This window comes from Salmo trutta, chromosome 8 (genome assembly GCF_901001165.1).
Source record: "Salmo trutta chromosome 8, fSalTru1.1, whole genome shotgun sequence".
NCBI lineage: Eukaryota > Metazoa > Chordata > Actinopteri > Salmoniformes > Salmonidae > Salmo > Salmo trutta.
In genome coordinates this window covers 32952277-32970125 of record NC_042964.1, presented here as the reverse complement: position 1 = coordinate 32970125, position 17849 = coordinate 32952277, and the positions used below count along the sequence as shown (strand labels likewise).

General features: G+C 42.2%; 2 protein-coding genes across 2 annotated transcripts; one reads left to right on the top strand and one right to left on the bottom strand.

Annotated features, from left to right (window-relative positions):
- Window positions 1–3163: 3163 nt before the first annotated feature.
- Window positions 3164–4957, bottom strand: LOC115198715 (short transmembrane mitochondrial protein 1). Its single transcript, XM_029760900.1, has 3 exons — window positions 4760–4957; window positions 4522–4575; window positions 3164–3903 (listed from the first exon to the last, which is right to left on the bottom strand). The coding sequence occupies exons 1-3, from the start codon at window positions 4772–4774 to the stop codon at window positions 3829–3831; spliced, it is 144 nt and encodes a 47-aa protein (XP_029616760.1). The 5' UTR covers window positions 4775–4957; the 3' UTR covers window positions 3164–3828.
- A 5531-nt stretch (window positions 4958–10488) lies between these two features.
- LOC115198712 (aldo-keto reductase family 1 member B1) lies at window positions 10489–17840 on the top strand. Its single transcript, XM_029760893.1, has 10 exons — window positions 10489–10714; window positions 11157–11324; window positions 11662–11778; window positions 11884–11961; window positions 12079–12201; window positions 12319–12425; window positions 12715–12796; window positions 13488–13571; window positions 17187–17269; window positions 17356–17840. Exons 1-10 carry the CDS (start codon window positions 10643–10645, stop codon window positions 17396–17398), a joined length of 957 nt encoding a protein of 318 aa, XP_029616753.1. The 5' UTR covers window positions 10489–10642; the 3' UTR covers window positions 17399–17840.
- Window positions 17841–17849: the final 9 nt, after the last annotated feature.

The following is a 17849-nucleotide window of genomic DNA, read 5'->3' as shown; positions in this document are numbered from 1 at the left end:
TTTCAAAATGTGACTTGTTAAAATTCTGTTTTTAGGACACAAATTCAAAATGTACTCTCACTCACCATTTGGTAGATGTAGGGTGTTTTGGTAAATGCACCTACATTATTGTCTATTGAGTCAGCACAATCTGGAGTATGTCTCAAAAGACATGTCAAGTTTGTCCCACACAGGTGAAGAGAAAGTCATTTGCCCTTTACTTCTGGGTTTTCTTGAATGCAAAAGATTTAAAAAAATAACTGCTTATCTTGAGGTTCTCAGGTTTTCAGTATGTACAATAATTTTAAAGTTCAGGTTGTACAACTATGGTTTCCTCCTCACTACTTATACAGTATGTGAGTTTGAATGCAACTGGTGGACTTGCAATAACATGGTAATGTCAATCTAAGCATTGAAAAGTAGTCTACACTTGGATTGGCACAAACAGTAACCTAGCACAATGTTGATACATTTCTTTACACTTTTTGTTGCAGTTACTTTTTTTCAGAAACCCTATCCTCATGTGACAAAGTAATGAGTGCCAGTTTTGATTATAAATGAATGCCTTACTCAGAGCACCTCTCATTCAAAACAACGCAATATCTATTTTTTCTACCGGAAATTGTACAATCGCTGGAAATACTCTACAGTACATGTATGTATGTTTGTTGAGTTCTGGCACAGTTGGAGGAAGTGTTCCTAAATGTGTTTTGCAGTGTTTGGATATTTCTATTTGTGTTTTTGTCATAATTATAGGATAGTGTAATAATAATATTGATTTTGTTCAGGGGTATGTACAATCACTGTCCTGTACAGAGGCATTATTCCGTTGAAAGACATATCGGAGTTGAAACTTGTAAGATAATTCTGTCCTTCATATTCTGTATTTTCTAAATAAAGAGATCACTGGTTTTAATTTGCATACATTTATTATGGATAATGTTTATGAAGTCTACACTCTAGACTCCAGCCCTTTTTAGAACCTATTCAGGATAGTGTTGTCTGACCGATGTGCATGCCACACAAGGTTTCAATGGAGATCAAGTAGTGTGAGAATACATGATGTTTTCTTGTCTGAAAGTGTTTGTTTTTTTAATCCCCAAGTTAAAAAGGTAAGCAAAATTGTTCTCCCCTTGGTATAGGTCTATTTATTGATAGTGAATAAGGAATGGTTTTTTTTGTCATTTAATATTCATGATGCCAGGAGATAATAAGCAGATTACCATGGTGATGAAAACAAATTATTTGTGGGAGGCAAAGGACGTGAGATACAACAACTAACGTCATGCCCAGCTGCACAGAGGTGGGGGACAACCTTGTAAAAGCGGCTGCCTATTCAAACGTCAAGAACAAGCCTAGTCTCTACGGCAACAGGATACAAACACATGGGATGTCGTCTCTCTGATAGACTTTTACACCGAAAGGTTGGTAAGCGTAACTATTTCTATTACTATTCTAGGTTCTTTCAATACTTGTGTGATTTCATTTCACGTAAAAAATAGCTTTCACTTGTTCACAAGGACCTAATAGAAAAATGCAACTTGGTAAGGTTTGGGATGTGGGCATGCATCATTTACTTCAAAAGTAAAAGTAACCTATTTGTGTGAGGTCCCTGATGTTTCCAGGTTTCTTCGTTGACACATTTGCAGAGAATGAACAATCTCACAAATCATATAGGAGAGGAATGTCCACACAATGGTACAGTAAATTTGATGCAGTTGTTGCATACATTGATCACTGGTCAAGGGTGCAGTGTAAAGCAAGAAGCCTACATTACTAAAACATACTGCTTCACATGAACTTTCCATGTTATCTATACTGATTATCTAAATGGTTTGTCCACAGCCTACACGATCAAGAAAATCAACAGAATCCAGAAAGTCAAGGTCACACAGTGGCAGGCCTGCCAAGAAGGCTGAGAGTAGAAGGTCATCCAAGAGATCAGTCAGAAGAGGACATTCTCAGTCCAGCAGCCATGCAGAATGTTTACTACATTTCACACAATGCAGTTGACTGTCTGGAGTTCCGAGGCTTTGGATGGCCCGAGTCAACAAAAAACTAAATGGGAGGAATGAAGAGCAAGAAAACAAAAAGTGATTCTACCATAAACCTTGCCAAGACCAAAACAAACATTATCATAGTTTAGTACGGGCTCTATTCAGTCCGCATGGCGGAAATCCAGCTTTACAGCGTGATATAAATGTAAAGGCAATGTTCCCGATCAGTGGAGGCTGCTGAGGGGAGGACAGCTCATAGTAATGGCCCGGAATGGAATGGTTTTACACCATTCCAGCCATTATGAGCCCTCAGCAGTCTCCACTGTTCCCGATTTAGCAGAGACTGCATTCATGCTAAATGCTGCTTATTTTGGCTAAATAGGAAATTACCTTTACATTGCAGAATCTCTAACACTTCAGTTTAACAGATTATAATGTCGTTTTTAGTCAAATTCAAAATATAACTTTGGTGACCTCTGGTGGATTGGTTGTTATTTACAGAGAAGAGGGGAACAAAAACATTGACCTATGTCGACCTCTGCTGGCATACCATACCCAGATGCTCTCAAGAAAAGAAATAGCTGCGACGCGTGTGAAGAATGCTTCTCTCGATAATGGAGGTTAAGCATAAACATGGCAAGTTAGAATAACTATCCTACAAAATAGGTCCTCACGAGTGGCGCAGAGGTCAAAGGCACTGCTAGCTGTGCCACTAGAGAACCTAGTTCGTGACCGGGTGACCCATTGGGCGGCGCACAATTGGCCCAGCGTCGTCCGGGTTATGGGAGGGTTTGGCCGGCAGGGATGTTCCTGTCCTATCGCGTACTAGCGACTCCTGTGGCAGGCCGCAATACACGCTGACACGGTCGCGGAGTGTACGGTGCTTCCTCCAACACATTGGTGCGGCTGGCTTCCGGGTTAAGCGGCGTTGTGTCAAGAAGCAGTGCGGCTTGGTTGGGTTTCAGAGGACGCACTGCTCTCGACCTTCGCCTCTCCTGAGTCCGTACGGGAGTTGCAGCGAGGGGACAGGACTGTAACTACCAATTGGATACCATGAAAAATGGGGTGAAAAAAAAGGCCCAACAAAATAAATCTATTTTACTGGATGGTGATGAAGTATTGAGTTAGGTCCCTTGCTTAACAACACTATCTTATGTGATGTAACATCTTTCAATTTGACACAGAACCAAAATCAGCAAATGTATTAATGCAGGCTGAAAAGACTTCTGAATTAGGCCTACGATGTTAGAGAACAGCATTTAGCCTAGAATGGACACCAAACAATGCAATTTACATGAGTGACTCATTCTCAATACCATAACACCCACAGAAATAGAATCCATAGAACAGGCCTCCCAATTCAATATAACATCACTCAAAAGCTGTAACTGCACTGTTTAGTTGGCAAAAATGACAATAGAATATTGTGAAAATGCCATGTTTAGACTTGATATAAATGCAATTGCCAGTGTCCCACCCAGCTGCTTGCGAGGATAAGGCCAAGGTTTCTGAAGTGTATTAGATCCCACAGCAGTTAGTCATCTTCACATATCCACTCATAAATAGAACCCTCATAATATTATCTTAAAAATGTAGCTAAGCGCTTTAAGAATACAAACAAAAAAATAACACTGGACCAGTCCAGGCACTGTAAAAACCCTGATTAGAGAATCATTTTTACAATATATTCCTCTGCCAGTGTAACCTTAGTACACATTGCTTTTAATAGCAAAGATTAAATTAGATGAAAAAAGATATGTCCTTTGCGGTGTGCATTTTGTTGTTCCAATAGTCCCCATCTCTTCAATCTGCCTCTGATCAACAACATGGATTGAAAGAAACAGTCTCTTCTTTAATCTGCTGGAGGTTTCTTCTTCGCTGCCACATCCTTCTTGAAGGCTTCTATCTTTTTGGAAATGTTGGGGACCTTAAACAGAGGTGGAGCAATCAGAGCAAATACACAGGGGAACCATCGACACTGACTGACATCTATAGTGGGTTGTTCCCTAGCGGACTAAACTCCACCGTGAAGGAAATTCCTGATGACTCTGCCAATGGAGTGGAGCCGAGACCAGGCTTGGTGGAATCGAGCTCTGACTACTTCGATTTGCCCAAGGTCAATACTTAAAAAAACAAATGAATTATTAAACGCCTACCTGTTAGTCCTCTGTTGTTGCACGCCTTTCTTTTGCTGAAATCCATACTTTTTCAATCGAAGTTAAACTACAACCACAGACTGTTTGCTCATTGCTGTTGCTCTAAGATGTCAACACAGCGCAAATGCGCATGTGTCGCAAGGAAACAGTTGGTGGTTGTATTTGATTAACGTTTATTGAAAAAAGTATTGATTTCAGCACAAACAAACAAAATCAGGCAACTACATAGGTACAAGGTAGGCGTTTCATAATATAATGATTTTTTTGGTTTTAAGTATTGACCTTGTCGATGTAGTTAGAGTTAGACTCCACAAAGCCTCGTCTCTGCTTCACTCGGTTGGTAACGTTAGTGGAGTTCAGTCCACGGCTAGTTGCTCCTCTTAGTATACCTCGTAGTTTTGAGCGAGGTACATCCCAACAACGTTTCCCAAGGTAAACCCAGCCTGCAAGATTAGAAATAAAAACTGTTATTCAAGACGGAATACATGCTGTTGTTTTTACTAGTTAGGTCAGCAGCATTGACAATGCATAGTTATGATAGATAGCTAAGTTAGCAAGCTAGCTACAGTAGCCCATCAATACGCAGAAAGTTTGCAAGGTATCGTTTTCATTTCGATATCAACTCACCAGGAACTGTAGCATGGTCGTGTCTAACGAAGGAGACAATATTTTATGTATTTTAGCAATCCAGTTGGCAGTTCCAAAGTTCAGTCGAACCAGCTAGCAATGTCATCAACAGCGTATAATGCGCATGTCATGTCGCCTTCAAAAATAATTTATTGGCCACGACCAGTCTACAAGGTTTCTGTCATCTACGCGGATGCTGTGTGGTCAAAACAGTTACTTCTTATTCGGTGGGGTTTATCGGCGGTTGGCATCCAACGTTATGGTGCATTACCTCCACCTACTGTACTGGAGACCGCACCCGATTAGCCACCGGGAGAAACGAATTCCTACCTGCCAGCTCCGCTGCTCTTAAAAAATACTATCTAATGGCATTCTACTCAATATACTTTTAAAACTAATTTCCTGTATCCCCTTCTCCCTCATACTAGATCTCAGCCTCCCGGTTTTCCTTTGATACTGCCCACACCTTAGCAATACATGCTCCACGGGCTCCGTTTCCTGGCAATAATCACACTTTCTTGTTCGAAGCTTTCAAATCAAATCGAATTTTATTGGTCACATAGGCATATTTAGCAGATGTTATCGCGGGTGTAGCGAAATGCTTTCCGATCACATTTAAGGTCTTATTCAACCGGCTGTGTCCCACCCGTAATCTTGTAAAAAAAAAATAAGTCTCCTCTCTTCTGTCCCTTCCTGCCGTCCTTCCTGACTTTCCACTGTATTTGAAATAAATGCCTGCCCAAGTATCTTTATTCCACTGCTCCTGCCGTCTCTGCACCATCACTGTCCATATGAGGCTTTTTGCCTCTGCCTTGCTCATTGAAACAACATCCCCACTCTTAAGTGCTTGTGGTGTCAGGAAAATAACCTGACACTCAACATTAACAAAACAAAGATGATCGTGGACTTCAGCAAACAGCAGAGGGAGCACCCCCCTATCCACATCGACGGTTAAGTTCCTCGGCGTACACATCACGGACAAACTGAAATGGTCCACCCACACAGACAGCGTGGTGAAGAAGGCGCAACAGCGCCTCTTCAACCTCAGGAGGCTGAAGAAATTCGGCTTGTCCCCAAAAACACTCAAACTTTTACAGATGCACAATCGGGAGCATCCTGTTGGGCTGTATCACCGCCTGGTACGGCAACTGCTCCGCCCAGAACCGTAAGGCTCTCCAGAGGGTAGTGAGGTCTGCACAACGCATCACCGGGGGCAAACTACCTGCCCTCCAGGACACCAACACCACCCAATGTCACAGGAAGGCCAAAAAGATCAAGGACAGCAACCACCCAAGCCACTGCCTGTTCACCCCGCTAACATCCAGAAGGCGAGGTCAGTACAGGTGCATCAAAGCTGGAACCGAGAGACTGAAAAACAGCTTCTATCTCAAGGCCATCAGACTGTTAAACAGCCATCACTAACATTGAGTGGCTGCTGCCAACATACAGACTCAATCTCTAGCCAATTTAATAATAAAAAAATTGGATGTAATAAATGTATCACTAGTCACTTTAAACAATGCCACTTTATATAATGTTGACATACCCTCATTACTCATCTCATATGTATATACTGTACTCTATACCATCTATTGCATCTTGCCTATGCCGTTCGGTCATCGCTCATCCATATGTACATATTCTTATTCATTCCTTTACACCTTGTGTGTATAAGGTAGTTGTGAAATTGTTAGATTACTTATTAGATATTACTGCATGGCTGGAACTAGAAGCACAAGCATTTTGCTACACTTGCATTAACATCTGCTAACCATGTGTATGTGACCAATAAAATTTGATTTGAGTACATTAACTGCCTCGTTCCCCTCCACCCCCACATGGGCTAGGACCCAAGTAAATGTTATCTGTATACCCATCTGTCTAATCCTGCCATGGGTTTGTAGTACCTCATAAAGCAGGTATTGTCTACTACGTGATCTAAAGGGCTGGAGACTCCAACACTACACATTAATCAGAGCAAATAAATACATTTCCTGCCACCCCACATTCCTGCACTACAAATGCTGACCCAGTGCATCCTGTCTTTTGAACCATCTGTGTAAATGGCCACAAAATCCTGATACACAGTATCCAGATGTCTATTAAACAAATCTTTCTGTAGTCTCTCCTACTTCTAGATCAACTACTGGAGATGGGAGTAGCCATAGTGGATTTACAGGAATAGCTACCGTTAGACTAAACTCCCTTCCATACAGTCTAATCTCCTTCACCTGGGTATTACCGACCCACCCAATGCTCGTGTTCACTCATGTTCCCAGCATGCCTGTAAAATCCCTTTTCGCAGGATGAGACACCCCATGTCCCTCTAGGTTGACCAAATAATTCATTGCCAACTGCTGTCTCCTAATCTGCAATGGCATATCCCCCATCTCCACCTGTAGTGCAGCCCTGGGGAGGTCCGACCCCCCCCCCACTACATATTCTGAATCCTTGACCTACTATAAAAGCATAGCTACTAGTAATATTTCATCTTCAGAAACATAACATTAAACCGACCGTTGGGCGGTGCGAAGGTGGCGTGGGAGGCGGTGAAGAAGTTCAGCATTTCCCAACCTTATGTAAATCACCAGCGGTGACCTAATCAGGGTTGGGTAGGTTACTTTCTAAATGTAATCCTTTAGTTACTATTACCTGTCCCCTTAAGAGGCATCAGAAGACAAGCATTTATGTTACTAATTGAACCACATCTATTGCAAGGTAAATCAATGTTACATGTTACTTTATGGGTTGCTTATGTAGGCTTATTTTAACCCATCGCTTTCTACTACATACAATATGATTCAATTATATCTTTACATTTAAAAACCAGTCTATCAGAATTCCAGTCAATTCATTAAATGTTATATCCCTTGATCTTCAAGAATAGGACTTGGAAATATGAAAGTATAGATTAGCCAAATTGTTTTACCTGAGCATAACCCCAAAACTAAGGACTTATTAGCCAGCCCTACTCTGTTGTTTATGGTTTTGTTGTCATGGAGGACTGATTGGGCTCATTGATTCGAGTTGAAAAATAAAATGCAGCAGTCATGGAATGGCATGCTATGAGCACTACTGAAATGTCATATTTACATGTGAAAAATGAATGCCATATGCTGCATTTGCTATAGGCCCATTGTTACACTTTTTGTTGGCGACACTTTGAAATCTTGATAATCCACAGATGAAACAATAAAACGGTCGCCCCACCCCGGATGACATGGGCCAAACCCTCCCATGTAATCCGTTACTCCCCAACCCTGGTCATAATGCAACATATGGAATGCCATTCCATTTTAATATGGGAGTGGTGAGACAGTAACAAGCCTTTGTCTTTGTTTTGCAAACAAGAATATACAACTCAACATGTCAAGTGTTGGTCCCATGTTTCCTGAGCTAAAATTAAAAATCCCCCAAAATGTTCCATATGCACAAAAAGCTTATTTCTCTCAAATTGTGGACAAATTAGTTTTTATCCATGTTAGCCAGCATTTCTCCTTTGCCAAGATAATCCATCCACTTGACAGGTGTGCCATATCAAGAAGCTGATTAAACAGCATGATCATTACACAGGTGCACTTTGTGCTGTGGACAATAAAAGGCCACAGATGTCTCAAGTTTTGAGGGAGTGTATAATTTGCATGCTGACTGCAGGAATGTCCACCAGAGATGTTGCCAGAGAATTAAATGTTAATTTCTCTACCATAAGAGAGAAATCGTTAGAGAATTTGGAAGTACGTCAAACCGGCTTATCAACCGCAGACCATGTGTATGGGGTCGTGCGGGCGAGCGGTTTGCCGATGTTAACGTTGTGAACAGAGTGCCCCATGGTGGCAGTGGCGTTATGGTATAAGCTACGGACAACAAACAATTGCATTTTATCGATGGCAATTTGAATGCACAGAGATACCGTAACAAGATCCTGAGGCCCATTGTCGTGTCATTCATCCACCGCCATCACCTCATATTTCAATATGATAATGCACGGCCCCATGTTGCAAGGATCTGTACACATTTTCTGGAAGCTAAAAATGTCCCAGTTCTTCCATAGCCTGCACTCACCAGACATGTCACCCATTGAGCATGTTTGGAATGCTCTGGATCAACGTGTACGTCAGCGTGTTCCAGTTTCCGCCAATGGAGTGGCACAACATTCCACAATCAACAGCCTGATCAACTCTATGTGAAGATGTGTTGCGCTGCATGAGGAAAATGGTGGTCACACCCCTACCGTTTGTTGAAGGCATCTGTGACCAACAGATGCAAATCTGTATTCCTAGTGAAATCCATAGGTTAGGGCCTAATGAATTTTTCCCAATATGAACTGTAGCTCAGTAAAATATTTGTTGCTTGTTGCGTTTGTTTTTAATTCAGTAAACTTATTGAACATCTTTCTGGTTGATCTCTTTAAAAGTATAACAATTACACCACTTTGCACACACATTTGAAGACATTTTTAAATCAATAAATGTTTTTTCATGTTTGATTTTAGTATTTGAGTCAGTAGATTACCTTGGTTAAGTATTTTCTATACAGTATGCTTTTACAGAATCACCAATAACTACTGCAATACTTTGGGTATGTGTGTTTGAAAATGTATTTATGTGTTAAAGCTATTAAAAATGGCAGTTATGATGAGAATTATGCTAGGATAATGTTATAGTTTGCTCAACATACAGTATTTAAAGTAAGAAAACTAGAACACCTCACCATTAGTAGCGAGTCATAATCAGAGCTGATCCAGAGGTGAAATTTGTATGCGAGATTTGGGGAAAAAGCTGGTCCTGGCCCAACTCCGTTTTAGATCTGGCATCCAGATCCACGCCGGTATTGGCCCGCTTCACGGATCCGGACCAGATGCTGCAATAGGTCCAGGCGCGGATCTGGCGTGGATCCTTCTCGCTGTCTGGGTAGCTAGGGTCTTTATGCCTGGCTTGAACCCATATCACAAGATTAGTCCATCTAATTTACTGTTCAATCTCAGCTTTTCATCCTTTGTTTGTAGATTTCCACTTTTCTCAAGTTCAGATAAACGTGCATAAAACTGCTAACATTATGCCTAACCTAGATAGCGTGTGTGTTCAAATCTAGTAAACTAGCTATGCTTTTGAGGCTTGCGTTGCAGATCTGCATAAAATATGGAGTCTGTGGATCTGGGTCTGTTGCGTTTAATCTAATCTATTGTGTTTTTATGCTAGGTCACCGTTATACATTTTATGCTATTCACACCTTCGTACAAAAATGTATGCACAGGATGCTGATCTCAACAGTCAGTGACAGCCTGAGTCACTGACTGTTGAAATCCCCATGACTTGTCCTTTTTAATCACAGTCATTGCAAGGTCAAAAATCACTCCAATATTGTATTTAAACACTAGCGAGAAGGTTCATACCTTGTTTAAGGAAGATGATTTGGCTCTAGACATACTACAAATACTGATCAAAAAAAAAAATATGTATATTCAACATTATCATATGTTCTTCAACTCAATCAACATTAGCAGGAAATGTATGCTGCATCACATCCTGAATTATTTAAACAAGCAATGTGTTCTTTGTCATCGTGACAAGCAAACCCTCTGCGCATGCGCACACACACACACACACACACACACACACACACACACACACACACACACACGCTGATTCATTGCTACTCCTTCACTCCCCCTTTCCTGGCCCCATTCGCTGTTTTAGCTGTAGAGGCAGGCATAACCAATCAAACCCAGACGCTCTCCCTCTACATAAACCCCATAACCCTCTTCACATCTGTGTTTCAGCTCTTTATGTGCTGCACTGAGAATACTGATTCCTTCCACTCTGAATACAGGGATCCTCTCACAACCCAGAATCCTAGGATTGATACTACAGCAGCTCTTTAAAGATGACACCTAAACCCACTGTAACTCTCAACACCGGGGCCAGCATGCCTATCGTGGGCTTGGGAACATGGAGGGTAAGATAAAGCGCATTTTGTTTCTTCCAGTCATCTTGCATGGATGGCATTGATAATTGTTGAACTGAATTCATGGAATCAACAACTGGCAGTCAGCTGCTTCTTTCTTTTGGCAACTACCGGTATGTTCATGTTAAAATACCAGAGTCTTCTCATTTGCCATATCTCCTGAGAGTTTTAATGAACTATGATGGCCAAGATGAAGCATCTTATTTTTGCACTTATGTTTCACCATCACACTTGGAATCGGGGTTAGCCTATACTTGACTTTTTGACCTAACAATATAGGCCGTCTATTAATGATGATTATATTATACAGTATAATCAAATCTGTCATGATTAGTATTTCTACAGTATTATGTAGCCTTTCTGACAGAGGCTCAAGTCAAGTGTGAGGTTACTGCAATAGGCCCTCATTTGATTCCTCTGAATCCCTGTGTAGGCAGAACCAGGCAAGGTAGCGGCGGCAGTGAAAGCAGCCATCTCTGCAGGCTACAGACACATAGACGGAGCCTACTGTTACCAGAACGAGGATGAGGTGGGGGTTGGCATTCACACCATGATTGACCAGGGGGTGGTGAAGAGAGAGGAGCTTTTCATCGTCAGTAAGGTGCGTACGAGGACGATTATCCACTTGGTCACGGTGTCAAAAATGGGGAAAACAAGACGCATTAGTCATGTTTGTAGATTTGGTCATTGAGCCGCTATGAATTCCCCCTAGACGCCAGGCAGACAAACAGCTCCATACGGGCGGAAGGCATGTCATCACATGCTCTGTATGGTGACCAATGTCATGCTAGTACTATCATTTGTTCTGGGTGCACTCTTACTCAACTGCCACACATCACCATGACACTTCAAAAACTTGTCCATAGGCTAGTATTGGCATTTAAATTGTATTTCAACATGCGCCGCAGCAGTCTAATATGACGGTTTCTCCCAAATAGCTGTGGTGTACTCTCCAGCAGAAGTCTATGGTGAAGGGAGCCTGTCAGAAGACTCTGAGTGACCTCAAACTAGACTACCTGGACCTCTACCTAATACACTTCCCTATGTGCTTTCAGGTACTGTGTGTGTCTGTGTCACGAAAATGACTATCAGCTTTCAAACTATCCCTGGTTAAGAGTGAGAGGACTATTGTCCTGTAACTAGTTTGTTTGTCGTTGCAGCCTGGAGAGAATCTATTTCCTACTGGTGAAGACGGACAAGTAGTCGCAGGTGAAAGCAACTTCCTGGACACTTGGGAGGTAAGGAAAACAAAAATGGTATACTGTATTCCAAAACAAACATCCCCCAACACCAGCAAAGATTATACTACAAGACATTTGACAGTTTACTGAGCTTGATCTTGACCTATTGAACAGGCTATGGAGGAGCTGGTGGATGCTGGACTGGTCAAGGCTATCGGTGTCTCCAACTTTAACAAAGACCAGATTGAATCCATCCTAAACAAGCCAGGCCTCAAGTATAAACCTGCCAACAACCAGGTACTGTAGTCTGTGGTGATCAAGACAGACAAAACAAGTCAATACAGTTTTGAAGCAAGGCATTATTGCCCCCATCTCTGTATTACCAATGCCTCATCTTTGTATTTGTCCCTTCAGATTGAATGCCACCCCTATCTGACTCAGGAGAAGTTGATCAACTACTGTCACTCTAAAGGCATCTCAGTGACAGCCTACAGCCCTCTGGGTTCCCCAGACAGACCATGGTGAGACAGGAATATCTTATAAAAAGTGGGATCTAATGTGTATACAGTCACTTTGGATTAAAAGGAAGGTTATAGAATGAAGTACAATTGACCTGTACAATGAAATGATCCAAAACAGAAATTGTATTTAATTGGTTATTGACAACGTTTCAATGAGTGTGTGCATTGTCGGACCCCACCCTTTCCCTACTTAGATTTTTTTCTTCAGGCCCCACCCACCATTAAAAATGATGTGCGTTTGACTTCATGTCAACATAAGGAAGACTAAAATAAATTACATTTTCAACAGGGCGAAACCTGGTGAGCCGTCTCTGCTCGAGGACCCAAAGTTAAAGGCCATCGCTGATAAGCACAATAAGACTACAGCACAGGTATGAGAGAAGCATCAATAACCTCTACAAACAGTGAACTTTCTCCTAATTCTGCCTTTAGGGACATACTGTAGCAAGATTTGATCCTGTATTTTAAGCCTTATCCAGAAATATTAAATTACACCAAAATTGAAAGCAATTGTCTGAGGATGGTGCTGAACCATCTGACATAGAAAGGAGACACTGATGAAAAAGCTTTAAATAAAAAAAATGGTTCAAATCCAGGCATGTCACATGATTGCACCAAACCCAGGGCCCTAGCTATAGGGAATACAAAGGGTAGAACCAACCGTGTTCTCAACCATGCTTACTCCGGTCTTGATTTGTGAAATTCTACATTTTCAACAAAAGTCCATTCAAGTTGAGGTTAACGCAGCTGATTTCACTCTCCAAAGAATCTTACAGTACAATTATATATGCTGATAGATTTATATACAATGATTAGCCTGAAATTGGATATGGGTCCCATGTGTAGCGTTTAAAGAAAACGGCTAGGGGTTAGAATGGGGACAATCAATTGTCAAGGTTTTGGCTGGTGTTTCTCTAACATTAAGTATCCTTGTTTTGAAACCATGTCATCGTGCGTGGGTCCAACGGTCGCATGGTAACGGTTACATTCTTTGGCTGGATAAAAGCAGTCTTGTTCTAGGGTCAGTCAAGTGACCAATCCCTGTTCTTATCCTCTCCATAGGTCCTTATCCGCTTTCAAATCCAGAGGAATGTCATCGTCATTCCCAAGTCGGCTACGCCCTCCCGGATCAAGGAAAATTTTCAGGTATTTTTTGAAAATCTATAACTGTAGATGGAGTTGGGTCGGTTAGAGGTTAAATCCCTGCCTCCTAACCTAGAGGTTCATATCTTGTCTGTTTTCTACAGCTTTCAATGTCAAATATACGAAGAGCAGTGTTCTAGGTGTGGAAGAGCCATTGGCTCTGGTAAGAATCTTACCTCTGATGTACGGGGTTGTAGGTTCGATCCTAGGCTCCGCTCCTGAATGTGGTGGCGTTGATTCTCTGGGATAGTTGGAATGCTGTCAGAACTCATGGTGGTATATATATACCTGGGGTCCCCTCCTGTGAAAAGCAGCGATTATGGAGAAAAGCTCCTGGAAAAAGTGGGCACTTATAAAAAAAAATAAAAAAATAAAGATGTGCCTATATTAAAAAAACATTTGTCCATTCGGAAAGTGTTCAGACCTCTTCACTCTTTCCTCATTACATTACAGCCTTATTCTAAAATGTATTATATTTTTTTTCCTCAATCTACACAATACCTCATAATGACAAAGCAAAAATTGGTTTGTACATTTTTTTGGCATAAAAACAAAAAAAGAAAGAGGTATGACATTTACATAAGTATTCAGACCCTTTACTCTGTACTTTGTTGAAGCAGTTTTGGCAGCGATTACAGCCTCGACTCTTCATGGATATGACGCTACAAGCTTTGCACACCTCTATTTGGGGAGTTTCGCACATTCTTCTCTGTAGATCCTCTCAAGGTCTGTCGGGTTGGATGGGGAGCGTCGCTGTACAGCTATTTTCAGGTCTCTCCAGAGATGTTCGATTGGGTTCAAGTCCGGGCTCTGGCTGGGCCACTCAAGAACATTGAGACTTGTCCCGAAGCCACTCCTGAGTTGTCTTGGATGTGTTCTTAGGGTTGTTGTCCTGTTGGAAGGTGAACATTCGTCCCAGTCTGAGGTCCTGAGCACTCTGGAGCAGGTTTTCATCAAGGATCTCTCTGTACTTTGCTCCGTTAATCTTTCCCCTCGATCCTGACTAGTCTCCCAGTCCCTGTCGCTGAAAACATCCCCACAGCATGATGCTGCCACCACTGCTTCATCGTAGGGATGGTGCCATGTTTCCTCCAGACGTGACGCTCTGTCAGAGTGACCATCTGGTTCTTGGTCACCTCCAGATGTGACACTTGGCATTCAGGCCAAAGAGTTCAATCTTGGTTTCACCATTACAGAGAATCTTGTTTCTCATGGTCTGAGTCCTGCTTGGTGGAGTGCTGCAGAGATGGGAGAACCTTCCAGAAGGACAACCATCTCCACAGAGTAACTCTGAAGCTCTATCAGAGTGACCATCGGGTTCGTGGTCACCTCCCTGACCAAGGCCCTTCTCCCCAGATTGCTAAATTTGGCTGGGGGCGGCCAGCTCTAGGAAGAGTCTTGGTGGTTCCAAACTTCTTCCATTTAAGAATGATGAAGGCCACTGTGTTCTTGGGGACCTTCAATGCTGCAGAAATGTTTTGGTACCCTCTGTGCCTCGACACAATCCTGTCTCTGAGCTCTACGGACAATTCCTTCGACTTCATGGCTTTGTTTTTGCTCTGACATGCACGGTCAACTGTAGGACCTTATATAGACAGGTGTGCGTCTTTCCAAATCATGTCCAAGCAATTTAATTTTCCACAGGTGGACTCCAATCAAGTTGTAGAAACATCTCAAGGATGATCAATGGAAACAAGATGCACCTGGGTAGTGGACAATTTTTGATACACCCAGGAAACTGTTGAGCGTGAAAAACCAAGCAGCATTGCAGTTCTTGACATATTCAAACCGGTGCACCTGGCACCTACTACCATACCCCGTTCAAAGGCACTTAAATATTGTCTTTCCCATTCACCCTCTGAATGGGCAAGACAAAGTGACATCAGTAAGGGATCATAGCTTTCACCTGGTCAGTCTCATGGAAAGAGCAGGTTTTCCTAATGTTTTGTACAGTGAGGGGAAATAAGTATTTGATCCCCTGCTGATTTTGTACGTTTGCCCACTGACAAAGAAATGATCAGTCTATCATTTTAATGGTAGGTTTCTTTGAACAGTGAGAGACAGAATAACAACAAAAAAATCTAGAAAAACACATCAAAAATGTTATAAAATGATTTGCATTTTAATGAGGGAAATAAGTATTTGACCCCTCTGCAAAACATGACTTAGTACTTGGTGGCAAAACCCTTGTTGGCAATCAGAGGTCAGACGTTTCTTGTAGTTGGCCACCAGGTTTGCACACATCTCAGGAGGGATTTTGTCCCACTCCTCTTTGCAGATCTTCTCCAAGTCATTAAGGTTTTGAGGCTGACGTTTGGCAACTCGAACCTTCAGCTCACTCCACAGATTTTCTATGGGATTGAGGTCTGGAGACTGGCTAGGCCACTCCAGGACCTTAATTTTCTTCTTCTTGAGCCACTCCTTTGTTGCCTTGGCCGTGTGTTTAGGGTCATTGTCATGCTGGAATACCCATCCACGACCCATTTTCAATGCCCTGGCTGAGGGAAGGAGGTTCTCACCCAAGATTTGACGGTACATGGCCCCGTCCATCGTCCCTTTGATGCGGTGAAGTTGTCCTGTCCCCTTAGCAGAAAAACACCCCCAAAGCATAATGTTTCCACCTCCATGTTTGACGGTGGGGATGATGTTCTTGGGGTCATAGGCAGCATTCCTCCTCCTCCAAACATGGCGAGTTGAGTTGATGCCAAAGAGCTCCATTTTGGTCTCATCTGACCACAACACTTTCACCCAGTTGTCCTCTGAATCATTCAGATGTTCATTGGCAAACTTCAGACGGGCATGTATATGTGCTTTCTTGAGCAGGGGGACCTTGCGGGCGCTGCAGTATTTCAGTTCTTCACAGCATAGTGTGTTACCAATTGTTTTCTTGGTGACTATGGTCCCAGCTGCCTTGAGATCATTGACAAGATCCTCCCCTGTAGTTCTGGGCTGATTCCTCACCGTTCTCATGATCATTGCAACTCCACGAGGTGAGATCTTGCATGGAGCCCCAGGCCGAGGGAGAGTGACAGTTATTTTGTGTTTCTTCCATTTGCGAATAATTGCACCAACTGTTGTCACCTTCTCACCAAGCTGCTTGACGATGGTCTTGTAGCCCATTCCAGCCTTGTGTAGGTCTACAATCTTGTCCCTGACATCCTTGGAGAGCTCTTTGGTCTTGGCCATGGTGGAGAATTTGGAATCTGATTGATTGATTGCTTCTGTGGACAGGTGTCTTTTATACAGGTAACAAACTGAGATTAGGAGCACTCCCTTTAAGAGTGTGCTCCAAATCTCAGCTCGTTACCTGTATAAAACACACCTGGGAGCCAGAAATCTTTCTGATTGAGAGGGGGTCAAATACTTTTTTCCCTCACTGTACACTGTGTATATGATATAGAGTTGTACACAAACGGACAAGAGAAGAATTTTGAACCTAAACGCAAGGCAGGATTTGACCTGGAATCCACTGAGACCACACTTTTACCTCTTCATATATTTGACAGTGGCAAAATTGTACACAAAAAGAGAATGTGTGATTTGAACCCATAATCTTTTGGTTTCGAGCCACTTGTTCCTTCACATTTCTACATTGTTATTTTGTCACCTTCAAAACAGGTGTTGGACTTCGAGCTGAGTGACGACGACGTGAAAGACATCATGAGTTTCAACAGGAACTGGAGAGGGTTTGCTATGGAATGGTGAGTCCAGAGTGTCTAGATGCTGACTTCAACCCCACTTTCCTCTTTACCCGTTCTTCCCTGACGTACCCTCCTCCTCACTGCAGGGGCAACAAGCACAAAGACTTCCCTCTGCATGCAGAATACTGAAACCGAGTGGACACCCACTTTCCTACACTGGGGACATACAGCGAGAAGTCCAGTAGTTGTATATAGATTCAACCACTACTGTGACCTTGTTCATGAGATACAGAGAAGTTCATGAGGCGAACAGAATATCAATGTGTAATGTAATAAGTGCCAAATATCGTTGCCTTTACTTGTTCAGAGTTTAAACATGTTTATACATGTTGCATAGTTGTACGTTTACTTACATGTTGGAAAGTGCCTTTGAAAGCACGGAGTCCCTGTGCTCCTCGTAATATGAAATGATATTCATAATTCCTTAGACAGTGCTCTTTAGAGATATCTCAACCAATACGTTAACATTGACAACTTACACAGTAAAATGTGACTCATTCCATCATTTCTTGATGTTATGTATTTTCTACATATTTTGATTCTAATCCTGAAATATAAACTGCTACCTGACTACCTTGAT

Coding starts and splice junctions, on each gene's coding strand:
- LOC115198715 (XM_029760900.1), bottom strand. Junction 3,904..4,521: donor ACCTCGCTCAAAACTACGAG/GTATACTAAGAG, acceptor CCTCTGTTTAAG/GTCCCCAACATTTCCAAAAA.
- LOC115198712 (XM_029760893.1), top strand. CDS start 10,643: ATGACACCTAAACCCACTGTAACTCTCAACACCGGGGCCAGCATGCCT. Junction 12,202..12,318: donor ATAAACCTGCCAACAACCAG/GTACTGTAGTCT, acceptor TTGTCCCTTCAG/ATTGAATGCCACCCCTATCT. Junction 12,426..12,714: donor GGTTCCCCAGACAGACCATG/GTGAGACAGGAA, acceptor CATTTTCAACAG/GGCGAAACCTGGTGAGCCGT.